At 39.0% G+C, this 14,865-nt stretch overlaps 1 protein-coding gene across 3 annotated transcripts in view; it reads right to left on the reverse strand.

The window, feature by feature from the left end:
• PRKACB (protein kinase cAMP-activated catalytic subunit beta) overlaps positions 1–14,865 on the reverse strand; it is a 121,649-nt gene that overhangs the window by 12,224 nt on the left and 94,560 nt on the right. For all 3 annotated transcript variants that reach the window (XM_077823858.1, XM_077823857.1, XM_077823859.1), the window contains 5 exons: positions 14,055–14,153; positions 9,354–9,436; positions 8,613–8,739; positions 6,543–6,638; positions 4,727–4,849 (listed from right to left, as the gene is read on the reverse strand). In XM_077823858.1, the coding sequence (XP_077679984.1) occupies positions 4,727–4,849; positions 6,543–6,638; positions 8,613–8,739; positions 9,354–9,436; positions 14,055–14,153 (528 nt within the window). The remainder of the gene's footprint in view (positions 1–4,726; positions 4,850–6,542; positions 6,639–8,612; positions 8,740–9,353; positions 9,437–14,054; positions 14,154–14,865) is intronic.

Below are 14,865 nucleotides of genomic sequence, written 5' to 3' on the forward strand. Positions count from 1 at the left end.
GAAACATTTACTATTGTGACAAAGCTCTGCCCTTGCCTCCGTGGGTCCCGCGTTTCCTGGCGGATTTCACTAGCCTCAGAGGCTCACTGTGATCCTCCACGTAACCCTTTTCTCTCTAGAGACAAGGGTCACAGTCTACTGAGCCATTTTCATCATAAGCCAGCGAGGGAGCTGAGGAGAAGTTATCCTTCCTTGCACAGTCTCTGTTGTCTCCCGGTCTCAGTGATTAATCAGGGGGCAAAGGTGGGGGGGGGAGCCCGGGCCCACCCTCTACTCCGGGCTCCAGCCCAGGGACCCTAATAGTATCAGTGATGGTAGCTGACCTTTTAGAAACATGACATGTACAATTCCCTGGGCTACTTCCCCCACAGCAGCCCTCACTTCCTCAAACTCCACTTCACCCTTACCTCAGGGTCTTCTTCCTTGTGCCTGATATGGTGTATACTACTCAGTCTCTCCAACAGTGCAACTTCCTCCCAGAGCTCCTGACATGCACACCCACCTGACTAACTGGGAGGCTTTTAACTAGTTTCAGCCAGCCCCTGATTGACTTCAGGTGTCCCAATCAACCTAGCATTCTCCCTGCCTTCAGGAAAGTTCTTAATTGGCCCCAGGTGTCTTAACTGACCTGGAGTAGCTGCCATTTCACTTATCCTGGTACCAGGGATTTGTTTAGCCTGGAGCTAATATATCTATCTCCCACTACTTTTCTATAGCCATCTGACCTTGCCCCGTCACACGATGAACAAGGGAACAATGGACAAAATAAGTTAGGAATGTAGAGATGAGGTCTTCAAGAGGAGGCTGAGTGTGGACAATGCACGGACAGAGCATGCTGCACAGGGATTCGTTCTTGGAAACTAACTAATCCAATAACGCGTGATGCAATGTATAGCAAATGCAGTATAATGTGTAAGTGTATATAAAGAAAGATGTTTTTTGTGTAACTTTGGATGTGTGGTACACCCTATACCTGCCCCTTCACCTGAGTAGGATCAACTCAGCACAGCTTTTCTGAATGCCAAATAAAGATGCCCGAGAAATCTGGAGTTGAACTAAGTTTTTTGGATTCCAGGTAACTGCATAAAGTGTTCTCTGAGAACTGGACAAGGTGCTCTGGATAAGATGAGTGGAAAAAGTCTCAGAGGGAATCCCTCTGGTGTTTTGTGTTTAGTTAATTACCACTATAAGGGCATTCCATAGCTACTGAACTCATGTATCGGATTAGGAGGATCCGGTTTCTAATTAGTTACTAATTGCACACTCAGCAGTCATGTGTGAGAATTCAATCTAGAAATTTACCTATACTGTAATCTCACTATAGATAGCACATACACTGCCAATCAAGCTCTTAGCTGAACAATTCTGAGCATTGTTTAAATACATGAAAGTTTGTTTGCCTTGTCAAAGTAAATTTGTGACTATTTAACAGATCATCTCAAACACAAAATAGTCATATCCAGTCTGCACTGGCAAGGTAAACCAGGTTAGCATGAACTATGCTTCAATAGTGTTTAAAGAAGATCTAGCTGATACAGGTTTTGCTGCATAGTTTTACAGGGCCTTAATGATCCAAGAAACACCATCAGAAAGTCTAATGCAGGATCTGAAATTGGGAAAAAAAAAATAAATAAAAAGTCTCTCTTGCCACATCCATGCTTCCAGAATTTGGCACTTACTATGCCCAATTGATCAATGGTATTCTGTAGATATGAAATGTCATTAAATAAATTAACTTAAAGAGTTAAATGCAGTCTGCAGGATTATTTAATCTGTGAAGAGATGTGGCAAAATCATCAGCTCTGATAGCTAAGTATGCTCCTCCTATTTATCAGTCTGGGCATGTGTATGGCTCTCATTAGTGTAGTATCTGAGTGCCTTACAATTACTAATGAATATTACCCTCAAAACACTTTGAAAGGCACGAAAACGTTAATCCCATTTTACTGATGGGGAACTGAGGCAGAGGGTAGGTTACATGTCTTGCCCAAGGTCACATAGGAAATTTGTGGGTGAGCTGAGAACTGAACCCAGTTCTCTTGAGTTCAAAATCCAGTGCCCAATCCACTAGACCATCCTACCTTCCCAGAGTCAGTAAAAATATTGAATAATAAAACTAGAGAAACTTTAGGTACAATAATTACTGCAAAAATGAACCTTTTTTTTCCCCAATATGAAGATAAATCTTTAATGAATATTTAATGAATCCAATGAAGTGAGCTGTAGCTCACAAAAGCTTATGCTCAAATAAATTGGTTAGTCTCTAAGGTGCCACAAGTACTCCTTTTCTTTTTGCGAATACAGACTAACATGGCTGTTACTCTGAAACCTTTAATGAATAGGCAGTTTAAAGAATCTTTCAGTAAAGAGAGATTTATTGACATTTGTGGTCATTCTAAAAGTCAATACTTCAGGCAAAATGTAACCAAGTAAATTAATAACCTATTTTTACAGGAAGAGCCACAGGAAATTTAGTAATCACAAGTGTCCTCAATTTTATATTTCATCCAAAAGACAGACTCATCAGAAGCAATATTCTGTAACACCATGCTACAACATTGGTTCCATACTGACTTAGAAGGAGGAATGCCAGTATTTGAATCAGCAGCACCACCTGGGTTCCCCCCAAGGTCTTTTGTACAAGTAGTGAACCAGTTAAACCTGTTTAAGTTAGGAGATCTGATGAGCTCACTGAATGAAGTGATATGGCTGTACATCATGGCAATGTCTACCAGCCTAATAAGTAGGCCAAATTCACAGCCATGAAAAACGTGTCACAGACCATGAAATCTGGTCTCCCCCTGTTTCTCAAATTGGGTCCTACCCAAAAGCGAGTTGCAGGGGGGTGTTGTAAGATTATTTTAGGGGGGTCATGGTATTGCCACTCTTGCTTCTGCGCTGCCTTCAGAGCTGGGCGACCAGAGAGTGGTGGCTGATGGCCAGGCACCCAGCTCTGAAGGCAGCTCCCCACCAGCAGCAGCACAGAAGTAAGGGTGGCAATACCATACCATAAAGAAAAGGAGTACTTGTGGCACCTTAGATACCATGTCACCCTTACTTCTGCAGTGCTGCTGTTGGCATCAGCTCTGCCTTCAGAGCCGGGCTCCCACCCAGCAGCCACCACACTCCAGCTGCACAGCTCTGCAGGCTGCACTGCCGCCAGCAGCAGCGCAGAAGTCATGGTAGCAGTACCACAACCCCCCTACAATAACCTTGCGACCCCTCCCCCCCACAACTCCTTTTTGGGTTTGGACCCCTACAATTACAATACCATGAAATTTCAGATTTAAAAAGCTGAAATCATGAAATTTACTATTTTTAAAATCCCATAACTGTGAAATTGACCAAAATGAACATGAATTTGGTAGGGCCCTACTAATAGGCCATCCTCTTCTTTCTCTTTTCTTTTTTACCGTGTCTCACATGTTGCTGCCTCCCACAAACTGTTCAGTTGTTCCCCTTTCCCTTCCCCATAGATAACTCCTGTCAGCAAGTGATCAGCAAAGTAAAACTGCTAAGAATTTCTTACCTCATAGTTCATTTTTACTTTGTTTCTCCACATGGAGTTGAATGAGAAAAAAAGCTCCTGCACTGATGCATATTGGCCTAATCATATGAAACCTCATAATTTTGATTATTTTAAATTATATCTGTTCCCCAAAGATTAATTTTGGGGCATTCCCCCATAAACGGAGAAAATGCACCTCATCTCCACTGTCCCTTTAACACTATTTCATTGCAGTCTTTGTCATGAATACTGGGTTCCACTGACTGAATAGCTTAAATTGGTTCTCTTTAATGTCTGCACAGGAAGGAAGTCTCTTTCCCATTTATGGGTCCACTGCTTGTGGAATATCTTCTCTCTCACACAGAACCTCCCTTTTCTTCTTGGAACTGCCACCCTCTTCCAAATTTCTGATTGCTGCCTTACGTTGACCTAACTCTGTAGCACAGACCAGGCCTGAGAAAGAGACAGAACTTGAACAATGGGGCTCATTACAACTTGGCGGAGCTCTAGGCTAACCGGAATGGGCTATGCTTTAATCTTCCTTTCTCTGTGCTAACCTAAGGATTCCCATTGCAGTGTTGACTAATAAACCCCATTGTTTTGACAACACTTTGGGTGTCACTGCAAATGCTTGGTGAGGTTCATTAGTCCCTGAAGAATGCACAAGTCTCTACCAGGGACCAACTGAGTCTATCTCAGTTGGATTTGATCAGCAGACTTCATGGCGTGAAACAGGAGTGCTGGAGCCCCAGACGTTCAGTCTAAAGGAGGCAGTGAGGCCACGTGGCCTACTCTGTGCAGGAGTAGGCACACTGAAGGTGCCTCCTAGAGACTGTTCAAAGCTCGGGGTGTAGCATCAATCCTGTGGATTTGTGACATATACCTACTGGATTACTTCGCCATTTTCTTTTAAACACGAAAACATAAAATTCAGGGTGTGGGATTGCAAGAATCTGAGTTTTTAAACTTTAAACACAGCAATATTTCAGAGAGTTAAAAAAATGTATGCACTTTTAAAAAATTATTATTGCAGTAAGGATATCCATGGATTCAAAAGTACATGTTATGGACTGGAATTTTCTAATTCTGTATCTAAATCGCTCAACCTCTAACAAATCAGTGAATTGTGGATCCACTCAGTAGATAATCAGGTTACAGGAAAAGCTATGCAAAGACAATGGTACAAAAAAAAATTAAAAATAGACAGTTTTTGCATACCTTTCCAGAAACTATCTTTTCATAAATTTGAATTGGTTGATCTGCAAAGAATGGAGGATATCCAGCGGCCATTTCATAGATTAACACTCCTAATGCCCACCAGTCCACTGCTTTGTTGTAACCCTGCGAGATGAAGGGGAAATATTACTGTTTTATCATAGCTAATAAGATTTAAGAGTTCCTCTACACTTACAAATACAAAATATATAGTATTAGTATAAAACATTAAAACAGAATAGTTCAAAATTAATTGCCTCATGACTTCCAGTTTGTAGTAGACTTAAAACACACATGGATGATGCACTATGAGATTAAGTTCACGGCTCAGTTCTTGAAACTTCTTGCACAGATTGCTGTGCTTTGGCAGAGCCCCAGTGAAACCAATGGGACTCTGCACAGGTGCAACAACCCACCCACCCAAAAGAAAGCACAAATAGCACCCACACAGCAACCCACCCACAGAGAAGAAATATTGAGACCCAGGTCTTTATTTGAAAGAAACTTAGTTTCAGAGTAAATTAAAGACATTTCATTGAGTCCAATCATTCCTCTAGCAATGTATATACTCTGTTTCATTCTTCATATTATTTTAGTATCTTAAAACTTATTAGTTAAGTTAAAATGGAACCTCTCAAAGCTTTTAATAGAAACCAGTTTTAAAATATTTAGTTATTTAGCTTTTATTGATTCATCTATTAACTGACCTGTACTTAAAATTTATCTGAAAAACATTTTTTTTTAAACAAAAGCGGTTTACTCTGAAAAATATATTACTTAAATTACAAATACATTTACAAACAGTACACTTAAAAATACGTTCTTTTTCTGAGATCTTACCAGGACCTGAGCTCAAGCTTCAATGTCCTCCCTGAAAAAATTGATATCAATATACTGAAGTGAGAGGGGAAGGAATGCAGCTTCCTGTGCTGCTTTACATGTTAAGTGTATTAAGATACAACGACTAAGAACTATTATCACCACCAACAGTTTCAAGAGAACCATCACCCTGCACTAAGACCTTGGAAGGTTACAAGTAGTTTCGATTGACTTTTACAGACAATAGATAAGATATTGTGTAATAAGGGGGCATCGGTAAAACAGGGATAATGATACTTGCTTTCCTTTGTAAAGCACTTTGAGATGTATGGATAAAAGCCAAGTATTAATTATAATAATACCTTCTCCATTCAGATACTTGTTTTATTATTTGAAGAAAGAGATGATGTGAGATAAGCCAGTTATGCTTAAAGAGTAGTGTCACATTTGACTTTTTTATTTATATTTAAAAAGACTTTTAAAAAAAGAAGAAGATTTAATGCATAATGCTTGCAGGTTGAAACACTCCCTCAGCGGGGTGATTCCTAAATACCTGTTGGTTTATCCAGTATGCAGGTCTGGTTACCTTCTGGAATTTTTTACTAGTTCATTTTACTAGTTCATGAAAATATACCAGAGCAGGCAAAACTGGCATACACTTATGAAAAATGCTAGTGAAAAAAACTCACCTAATTATAATTTGCTTCCTGCCCCGCAAAAAGTTACTTGCAAATGTGAGAACAGAATTTTGCAAGGTTGCATTAAGAGCAAGTACTAAGAGATAATTTGGAGTATTTTTTAATAATCTCTAATTAACATAGATGATTGCATTTTGTGTACTTTACTAAGGACTGGCAATTCAGGGACTGATTTTCACAGGTGCCTAACTACTGCAGCTGCCTCAAATGCCAATTATTAAATAAATAATATTAAATTGGATCAAATGTCAGGCCTGAACAACAAGACCGTGCTTATTCTTAAGATATATATATTGAAATACCTTGCTGAGAATTATTTCAGGAGCCAAGTATTCTGGTGTTCCACATAACGTCCAAGTCCTTCCTTTTACTCTTTTTGCAAACCCAAAGTCTGTGACCTGGAGCACAAAGAAAAGTACTTGTAATTATTTTTAAATGTAGTTTAAAAAAAATTTCAATTACGAGGATGTTCTGAAAAGTATCTTCATCCACAGAAGCAATTCACCATTTATGACTTGTTCAATATGGTATAAGACTTCATCTTGTTTAGCCAGTTATTTTGATCCTTTAATTCAGACAAAAACTCATGAAAATACTGATAAAACTAAAAAAAGGAAAGATATGGCAGGTACTCCACCCTGAGCACAAGCCACTGTATTAAAAAAATGCAAAGCAATGAGAGCTAAGCATGGATTATTATTTTACAGATGAATTATACATGTATTAAATGTTACTCCCTACTGTTACTTTTTATTAAATATAAATATAGTCTTTTTATTAAATATAGCTAAAAATGTTGAAAAATGTGATTATTGATAAATGGATCACAACTTCTGTAGATGGCATAAATAACTTGACAACTGGATCAGAAAAAAAAACAGCTGGTCAAGAGATCAGCAACTCCTTGAAAATCTGGGAGATTTTTACTGCAAAATTGCATAAGGATTATATGTACCCTTTTGGCAGCATCAGTGTAACATTATGTAATCAAGTAAGCTATCATAAAGGAGGTCTTTTCAGATGATAGTAACTTCTGATTTAATCCCTCTGAAACACTTTCTCAGACATTATATACTATTCAATACAAACTCCTTTAGGTGCAAAGAGATGCAAAATGGAAGAGGAATGTTTCCATAGCTCCGCTACTAAGGTATTTCTTTATGTAGCTGAAAGTTCCAGTCTTCTTCCACATAAATAGGGCATATATCTTTGTTATTATTATTATTATTTTGGTGGAGGAAAAATACTAATGCTAATAATAATAATAATAATAATAAAATTATCTGACTTGCCACTGCTCAAAAAATCATTTATGATGATCCAAAAACCACTTATTCAGTATAAGACAAATACATATTCTTCTCTCATGCAAAGACAGATGGCTCTTACGAAGACTTTACTGAAAATAGCCAAATCACAAACACTGATCTTTGTTCTTTTCTTTTTGTGCTTTTAGGCTGAGTGGACAAACTATTAAGGTTTTCTGTTTTATAATTTCAGTCACACTGTTAATCAAACTTATCAAGAGAATTTTTATTTGCAGTTATGTTGTTTGAAGCATTGCACAGTTAACAATCTTGAGACGTATGTGGAAGGTGCCTTATGGGAGTTTTCCTGAAACGTCAAGAACTTGCTATTTGAGTTCAACAGTTGTACTGTGAGATTCAAATATTTACATTTGCATAAATCTAAGCTTTTACGCCGTTTTAGCCTGAGTGGCTAGCCAATATATGGGGTCTTGCAGGTTGTTTCCATTAGGAGGAGAAGTTGATGATAGTGAGTTATTTCTCTGATGCCATCCTGTGTATTTACAAATAATGTGCATAAAGTTCTCTTTCCTTAAACACAGTAGGAATCAAACAGAAGACAGTTTCTTTGCTCACAATTGCAAGGCTCTTCTCAATCAGAACTTTGCCCAAAAAGCTCTCTTTTGGTTCTCTCTCAAGGCCAAGTCACCAGTGCTTCACTTATTGTCTCTCCTGGCTCTCTGCTTGTTTTCCTGTTGGCATATCCGTTTCTGGCTCACAGTCACAAACAGCTCCACCAAACAATACTCACCCCTTCACTTGCATTCAGACCCAAGGACAAACTTTTCAGACTGCATAGCTCAGCACCTACTCCAGCCTTCCCATGATGGTCAGAGATTTGGGCAGTGGCTTCTTATTGTTTCAGCCATTACTAAACATAGGACATTTAACCACTCCCTCATTTAGCCTGAATGGAAGATGACTGTCACATCTACCAGCTTCAACAAGGTTTGTGACTGCCCATAATTCATAGATGCACTTCCTAGGAACTACCCAACCTCCAGCATACTACAAAACTCTCAAATATATAAACCATATAAATATATATGTTCACCAGCATCATACCTGGATATATCCTTGTTGGTCAATTAAAAGATTTTCAGGCTTTAGATCTCGGTAGATGAGGTCTAGTGAATGGAGGTACTCAAATGTTAGCACTATCTGAGCTGCATAAAACCGTGCATGTGGTTCACTGCAACAAATTAAAACATTATTATGCCTCTAACAATAGCCTTAAGGAGTTACAATATAAAACGCCACAATCTTAAAGCTGTAGACAATTTAAATATCAAGCAATTGTTTCCTGGTTATTTATGTGATAGAAAAAGAACAAAGGCAAGCAACAAGATTTTAGTATCCAAATACCCATAATCTCAATCCTCAAGGGTTTATAACATTTAAAATTGCACATGCAAGATAAGGGGATAACGTGCTCCATAGGATAAATCTTTCTGTTTATTTAATTCTTGCTTTGTTGCAAGATAATGTTTTCATTCCACTTGGTCTTTTGCATTGACTTTTGGAAACCAAAAAGACTGCCAACAACAATCTATACACTAGTCCCAGGATTCTCTCTTGTACAGATTATGAAAGCCTACATTAACTAATTGCAAACTAATACATGTAATTAGGAGACTTTCACTGCATGATTTCAGCTCACTGACAAGGGGAAAAATTAAAATGCATGTACCCATATTATGTAATTACATCTCTATTCCTTAATGATTACAGTTTTAAGAAAAAAATACACTAACTAGAAATTTTAGATTTTTATTTCTGAAGGAATAATCTAATTAAGTATATAACCTGAATCTTCCAATTCTTCTTAGATGTGAGAACATTTCACCACCAGGGACATATTCCATAATCATGTATAAATTAGAATTGTCCTAAACACCAAATAAAAAGATACACATAAATATTAAGAATTCAACATTCTAGAATCTCTAAAGAAAACAATTTTTCAAGTAAAGCACATTTTACTTTTTACTAAAGAAGTAAAAGATTAATCTCTAACCACATACTCAACACAAAACAACATAGTAGTTGGTGGAAAAGTCAGACAGAGGACACAGACACCACTGTGACGTTTGCACGCCATATGTTCTATGAAAATATGCTAATGAGTGTCAATACAATGTAACTGGAATATGCTTTATGCAAAAGGTTTTTTGTAAGGTATCATTACAAAGCTTATAATCTACTGAGTGTGTTCATCCTATATGTATGAATGTATCATTCTTTTATTAAAACTAGAAATATGAAGTATTACTCTGTATTGTAATTCTGCAAAGTGTGGTCCATTAATGGTGGTTTAGAATCTTGATGGCTCCCATTGACTAGGACAATTGGTTGTAAATGGCTATTTACTTGTAAGCCTTCCTGCGTTCCTCTGAGTCAGGCCGGGAAGAATGGAGGCTTGGGGTCTCACAGGACATGTGACCATGTCACCTGGTACTGGAATCCATCTTAAACTTGGTGCTTTTCCATTTAGAAGGAGGGGTGGGGGCCCAGAGAGACAAAAGACTCCCACCTTGTGCCAAAGCTATAAAAGGGGATGGAACAGAACAAAGGGGGCTGCTAGTCATGAGAAATTCCCTAGTTACCACCTGAGCTGGAACTAAGAAGAACTGTACCGGGGAAAGGATTGGGCCTAGACTAAGACGGAGTCCAGTCTGCGAAAGAATCTTATTGGAACATCTCTGAGGGTGAGATTTACCTGTATTCAGTTTACCTGTATTCTTAAATGTAATAGGCTTAGACTTGTGTGTTTTGTTTTATTTTGCTTGGTAACTTACTTAGTTCTGTCTGTTATAACTTGAAACCACTTAAATCCTACTTTTTATACTTAATTAAATCACTTTTGTTTATTAATTAACCCAGAGTAAGTGATTAATATCTGGGGGAGCAAACAGCTGGCCATATCACTCTTTATAGAGCACGGACAATTTATGAGTTTACCCTGTATAAGCTTTATACAGAATAAAAAGGATTTATTTGGGAATGGATCCCATTGGGAACTGGGTATCTGGGTCCTGAAGCAGTTTTTCGTTCAAGTCTGCAGCTTTGGGGGCGTGGACCAGACCTGGGTCTGTGTTGCAGCAAACTAGCGTGTCTGGCTCAACAAGGCAGGGTTCTGAATTTTTCCTCCCTTGGTATTCTACTGTTAATTGAATTGTCTCGTTAGCACTGACTCCCCACTTGGAAAGGCAACTCCCACCTTTTCATGTACTATGTATATATACACCTACTACTGTATTTTCCACTCCATGCATCTGATGAAGTGGGTTCTAGTCCACAAAAGCTTATGCCCAAATAAATTTGTTAGTCTCTAATGCGGCACAAGGACCCCTCATTGTTTTTACCTTTTGGGGATGGTGTAGATTTAGTGGGCCTTGGCTCAGTGCAGGGGGATGGACTACATGATCTCTTGAGATCCCTTCCAGCCCTACACTTTTGTATGTCTATTATTCTCATTAGGGCCACGCTCCATAAGATATATAAATGTGTCTCACAAAACATACATGCAGACAATGTTTGCTGCACTTAAAAAATTCTTCCAAATGGAGCATAAAGATTGTCATTAAAGTAACTGTAGTTATTCTGAAAGATTCCTCCCCACTGGAAGCTGAAAATTTCTCATGTTATTTTCAAGTTCTCCTTTGCTCATCAATATACAGCATGCGCCCGTTTATTTGAATGGCTTGGGGGCACCCAAAAGTTTCAAATAACGTGACATTTGAACAAACAGAAGTGCTGTTCACTAACACAGGACATGCTGTGGATTCAGATAACTAGGATTATCAGATAAAGGGAATTTGGATAATTGGAATTATATTGAATTTCACGTGGGGTATATGGCTAGTTTTCAACTATATTTTCACTTCAGTTTTGAAGGTCTTTCTAATACAGAGAGGGCATCCCCAACTCCCAAGATGCTGACATGTCACTGACTCTTGGAAAGCTCATGCTTCCGAAGCATACACCCCACACTGCGCATCACCCATCTATACACACACTTTTCATAGTTAAGAGGCACCTGTGGTTAAAATAATCTGAAGAGAAGGAATTTAGAATGTCACCTGATTAACAAGATCATAACATTAAGTTCCCTCATATTCTCTTTAGCTTCTATTTCTTGTATGTCTGCCTCATTTTAGAGTATGTCACAGATGTTTCAAAGGTCATCAAGCAAAAATGTGTAACATGGATCTCTCCGATACTTACTGAATCTTGGGACTTGTCTACACTACAAGATTTGTTGACACAAGTTATGCTGATGGACAGCCACCACTGTAATTAAACTGCTGTTTCATGTCCACACTATGCTCCTTGTGTCGATAGAGCACATCCACAATAGCACCTCTTGCATCGACACAGAGAGCAGTGCACTGTGGGTAGCTATCCCACTGTGCAACTGGACGCAGGGAGCGTTGGGAAAAGTTTTGCAAGGCCTGACAGGGGCAGGGGCAAGCGCAGTGTCACATGATGACAGCTTCTCAATCCTGTCATTCCATGGGCATCTTACTAGATTGACAACCACTTTTCAACTGCCCTGCTAACCTGCAACCCAATCATCTCTGTCAGAAAGCATGGATCCTGCACTGCTATTCAGTATTGTTCTGCGCGTTATGAACACAAGTCTGTAAGAGGAGCCCAACGGTGGGCTATTCGGCTGGAGGAGCATATTAAGACTGAGCCACAGTAATGTGTGTTGCTGTAGTGTACTGAGCCTGGCATTGTTTGTTTGCAACATGCTATGAACCTTGTAATGCTCATGCTCAAATAAATTGGTTAGTCTCTAAGGTGCCACAAGTACTCCTTTTCTTTTTGCGAATACAGACTAACACGGCTGTTACTCTGAAACCTGTAATGATTACCGTGTGTGCCCGAAAAGTAACACACTTTAAACCACTTTTTAAAGTAGCACTCGGTAATATGACCAAACTGACACTACTGAACACTAACACAAGAAGCCCACATAAGTGTGTGTGGGGGGGGTGGGGGGGGTGAGTGTGTGACAGTGAGCGTGTGTGACAAGAGTTACAGAGACAGAGTGTGTGTTGGGGGAGAGTGAGTGTGTCGGTATGCTGTCTATATGTTCAGACAGCAGCCAGAAACAACCAGTCCTGAGACAGAAGCTGGTGCACAGACAATTAGTGTCCCCCTGTCCCTCCACTGCAGTTCAGTGGAGACTAGTATACCGGTGGGGGAAGGGGGACACCCTGACATCAGTCCTCACCTCTGCACAGCACAAGTCTCTCCCCCCTATTCCCAGCAGCAGCCCACTCTGCCTGCCACTGTGGTCCTAGTACCAGGGAGAGCAGGATTCCATGTTAATGTTTGATTCTGTGATTCCCTCAGAGTACTGCCACAGCCTCCTCTCCGCACAGACCAAGGAGATCCACCCACTTCCCTGTCGTCCAGTCAGGAGTGTGCTTTCTGCCAATAGCTTTCCACGCTGAGCAATTTCAAAACTTCCTGGGGCCCTGAAAGTGGAGGGAACACATGCCTGTGTAGCTGGCTGCAGGGCAGCAGAGTTCAAAACCATGAGCGGAGTGGTCATGGTGGGCATTGTGGGATACCTCCTGGAGGCCACTTACGGCGATGTAATGAATGCAGTGTCTACACTGACTTTTTGTTGATCTAAATTTGCCGCAAAAGATTCTAGTCAAGGTGGTTTTACTTGGCCATCAAAGCAGGAGAGTTTTGTCAGTGGGAGGAGATTTATACGTCCACTGTTTTGTTGACAAAAGCTGCCTTTTGCCAACAAATTGTGTAGTATAGACAAGCTCTTATTCTCCTGAAGGAGAAAAAAGGCTTTAGCTTAGCAGATAGGAGCAGAGGCACAAGGTCTTAAGTCTTTTTCAAATACAACCAAAATGCCAACACACACACAAAATAGATAACGTGCTTCTTCATGTAACATACACACGTACTTTATTGGTTATATATATAGGCTGGTGTTGATAGTGGAAAGAAGAATGATGGAGAAAGACCTATTCTTTTTGCTTTAGCATAATTCTCCCCAGGAGTACACAGTTAAAGGGACAGCATGAACTTTAAATGTTACTTCTATTTGAAAGTTTTACTAATGATTTTTACAATTATCATTTAGATTATTACGACTGAAAGAGATGAGAGAAATGACACTAAAAAATGCAAAGCCTAACACAACACAAAAATAATTGGCTACATTTCAATTTGATAGTGTCCCTTCATGGAAAGGTTTTATGCAAAGTACATTTTACCAAAAGCATGAATTACTGCATATTACTCATAATTTACTTAGTATTTTGAACACAAAGCACATACTTTATATTACCCATGGCAGAGAAGAAAATTAATTTTGCATTAATAATTCTTAGGAGGATGTGATGTACTTTATCATAACTGCATTATAGTGCAATGGCTTTACAGACTGAGCAAGAAAGTTATCTGTACACATCTAAAATTTGAGCATATACTTCATTCACATTTTGAAGCAACTGCTTTCAAAATATTTACCTTAAAAGAATACTCCAGTCTCACAAGGAAAGGAAAGTTCACTGCCTGTAATATTCTCTTTTCATTCAGTGTGTGTTCTATTTGCTTCAGTTTGACAACCTACAAACAAACAAACAAACAATCTTTAAATTTTTCAGTCTAAACAGAACATCTTAGGTTTTCCAATAAACATATTAAAGTTGAACTGAAATGTGAAACATGTAGATACACATGGCTAAATGAAAGGCTTTCTGATACAACAACAATACGAAGTCATATTTAGAATTTCCTTCCTTAAAATTTTAAGAGAGTTTATAATTCTTAAATCATGGTTAATGGATATCTTTAGTAATTGAAGGCCTTTTTAGATCACCAAAATTGGAGCACAGGAACCAATGGGGCAAATTTCACACATCCATTACAATGCACCCAGCTGACCTAATGGCAGTCATCTGCAACAGTGACAGGGTACTGAATCTCCATACCCATTATCAATAAGGGTGTTGATTAGTTCTAATGATGAGTTTTGTGGGTGAAACATACTTATTCACAAGGAACAGGACTGAGACCCACTCATTTTGCAAAGCCCACTTAACAGCCAGGAGAAGATAATGGAAAATTTGGGTTTAACTAATAATTTCCTTACTCAGAACAGTTGCATCTGTCACACTTCACAATGGGTTTCGTATATTCTGCTGTATACAGTAATTCCAAGGCCTCCTAGCAACAGTGTCAAAATCTGAGTTTTGTCCTCTGCTTGGAAGCTACTATAAATGCTTTAATGCCAAAGGCAGTAAATGGTAGGTTCCAGCTCTCTGTTCTTCTGTTGCTA

This window comes from Eretmochelys imbricata, chromosome 8 (genome assembly GCF_965152235.1).
Source record: "Eretmochelys imbricata isolate rEreImb1 chromosome 8, rEreImb1.hap1, whole genome shotgun sequence".
Classification (NCBI taxonomy): domain Eukaryota; kingdom Metazoa; phylum Chordata; order Testudines; family Cheloniidae; genus Eretmochelys; species Eretmochelys imbricata.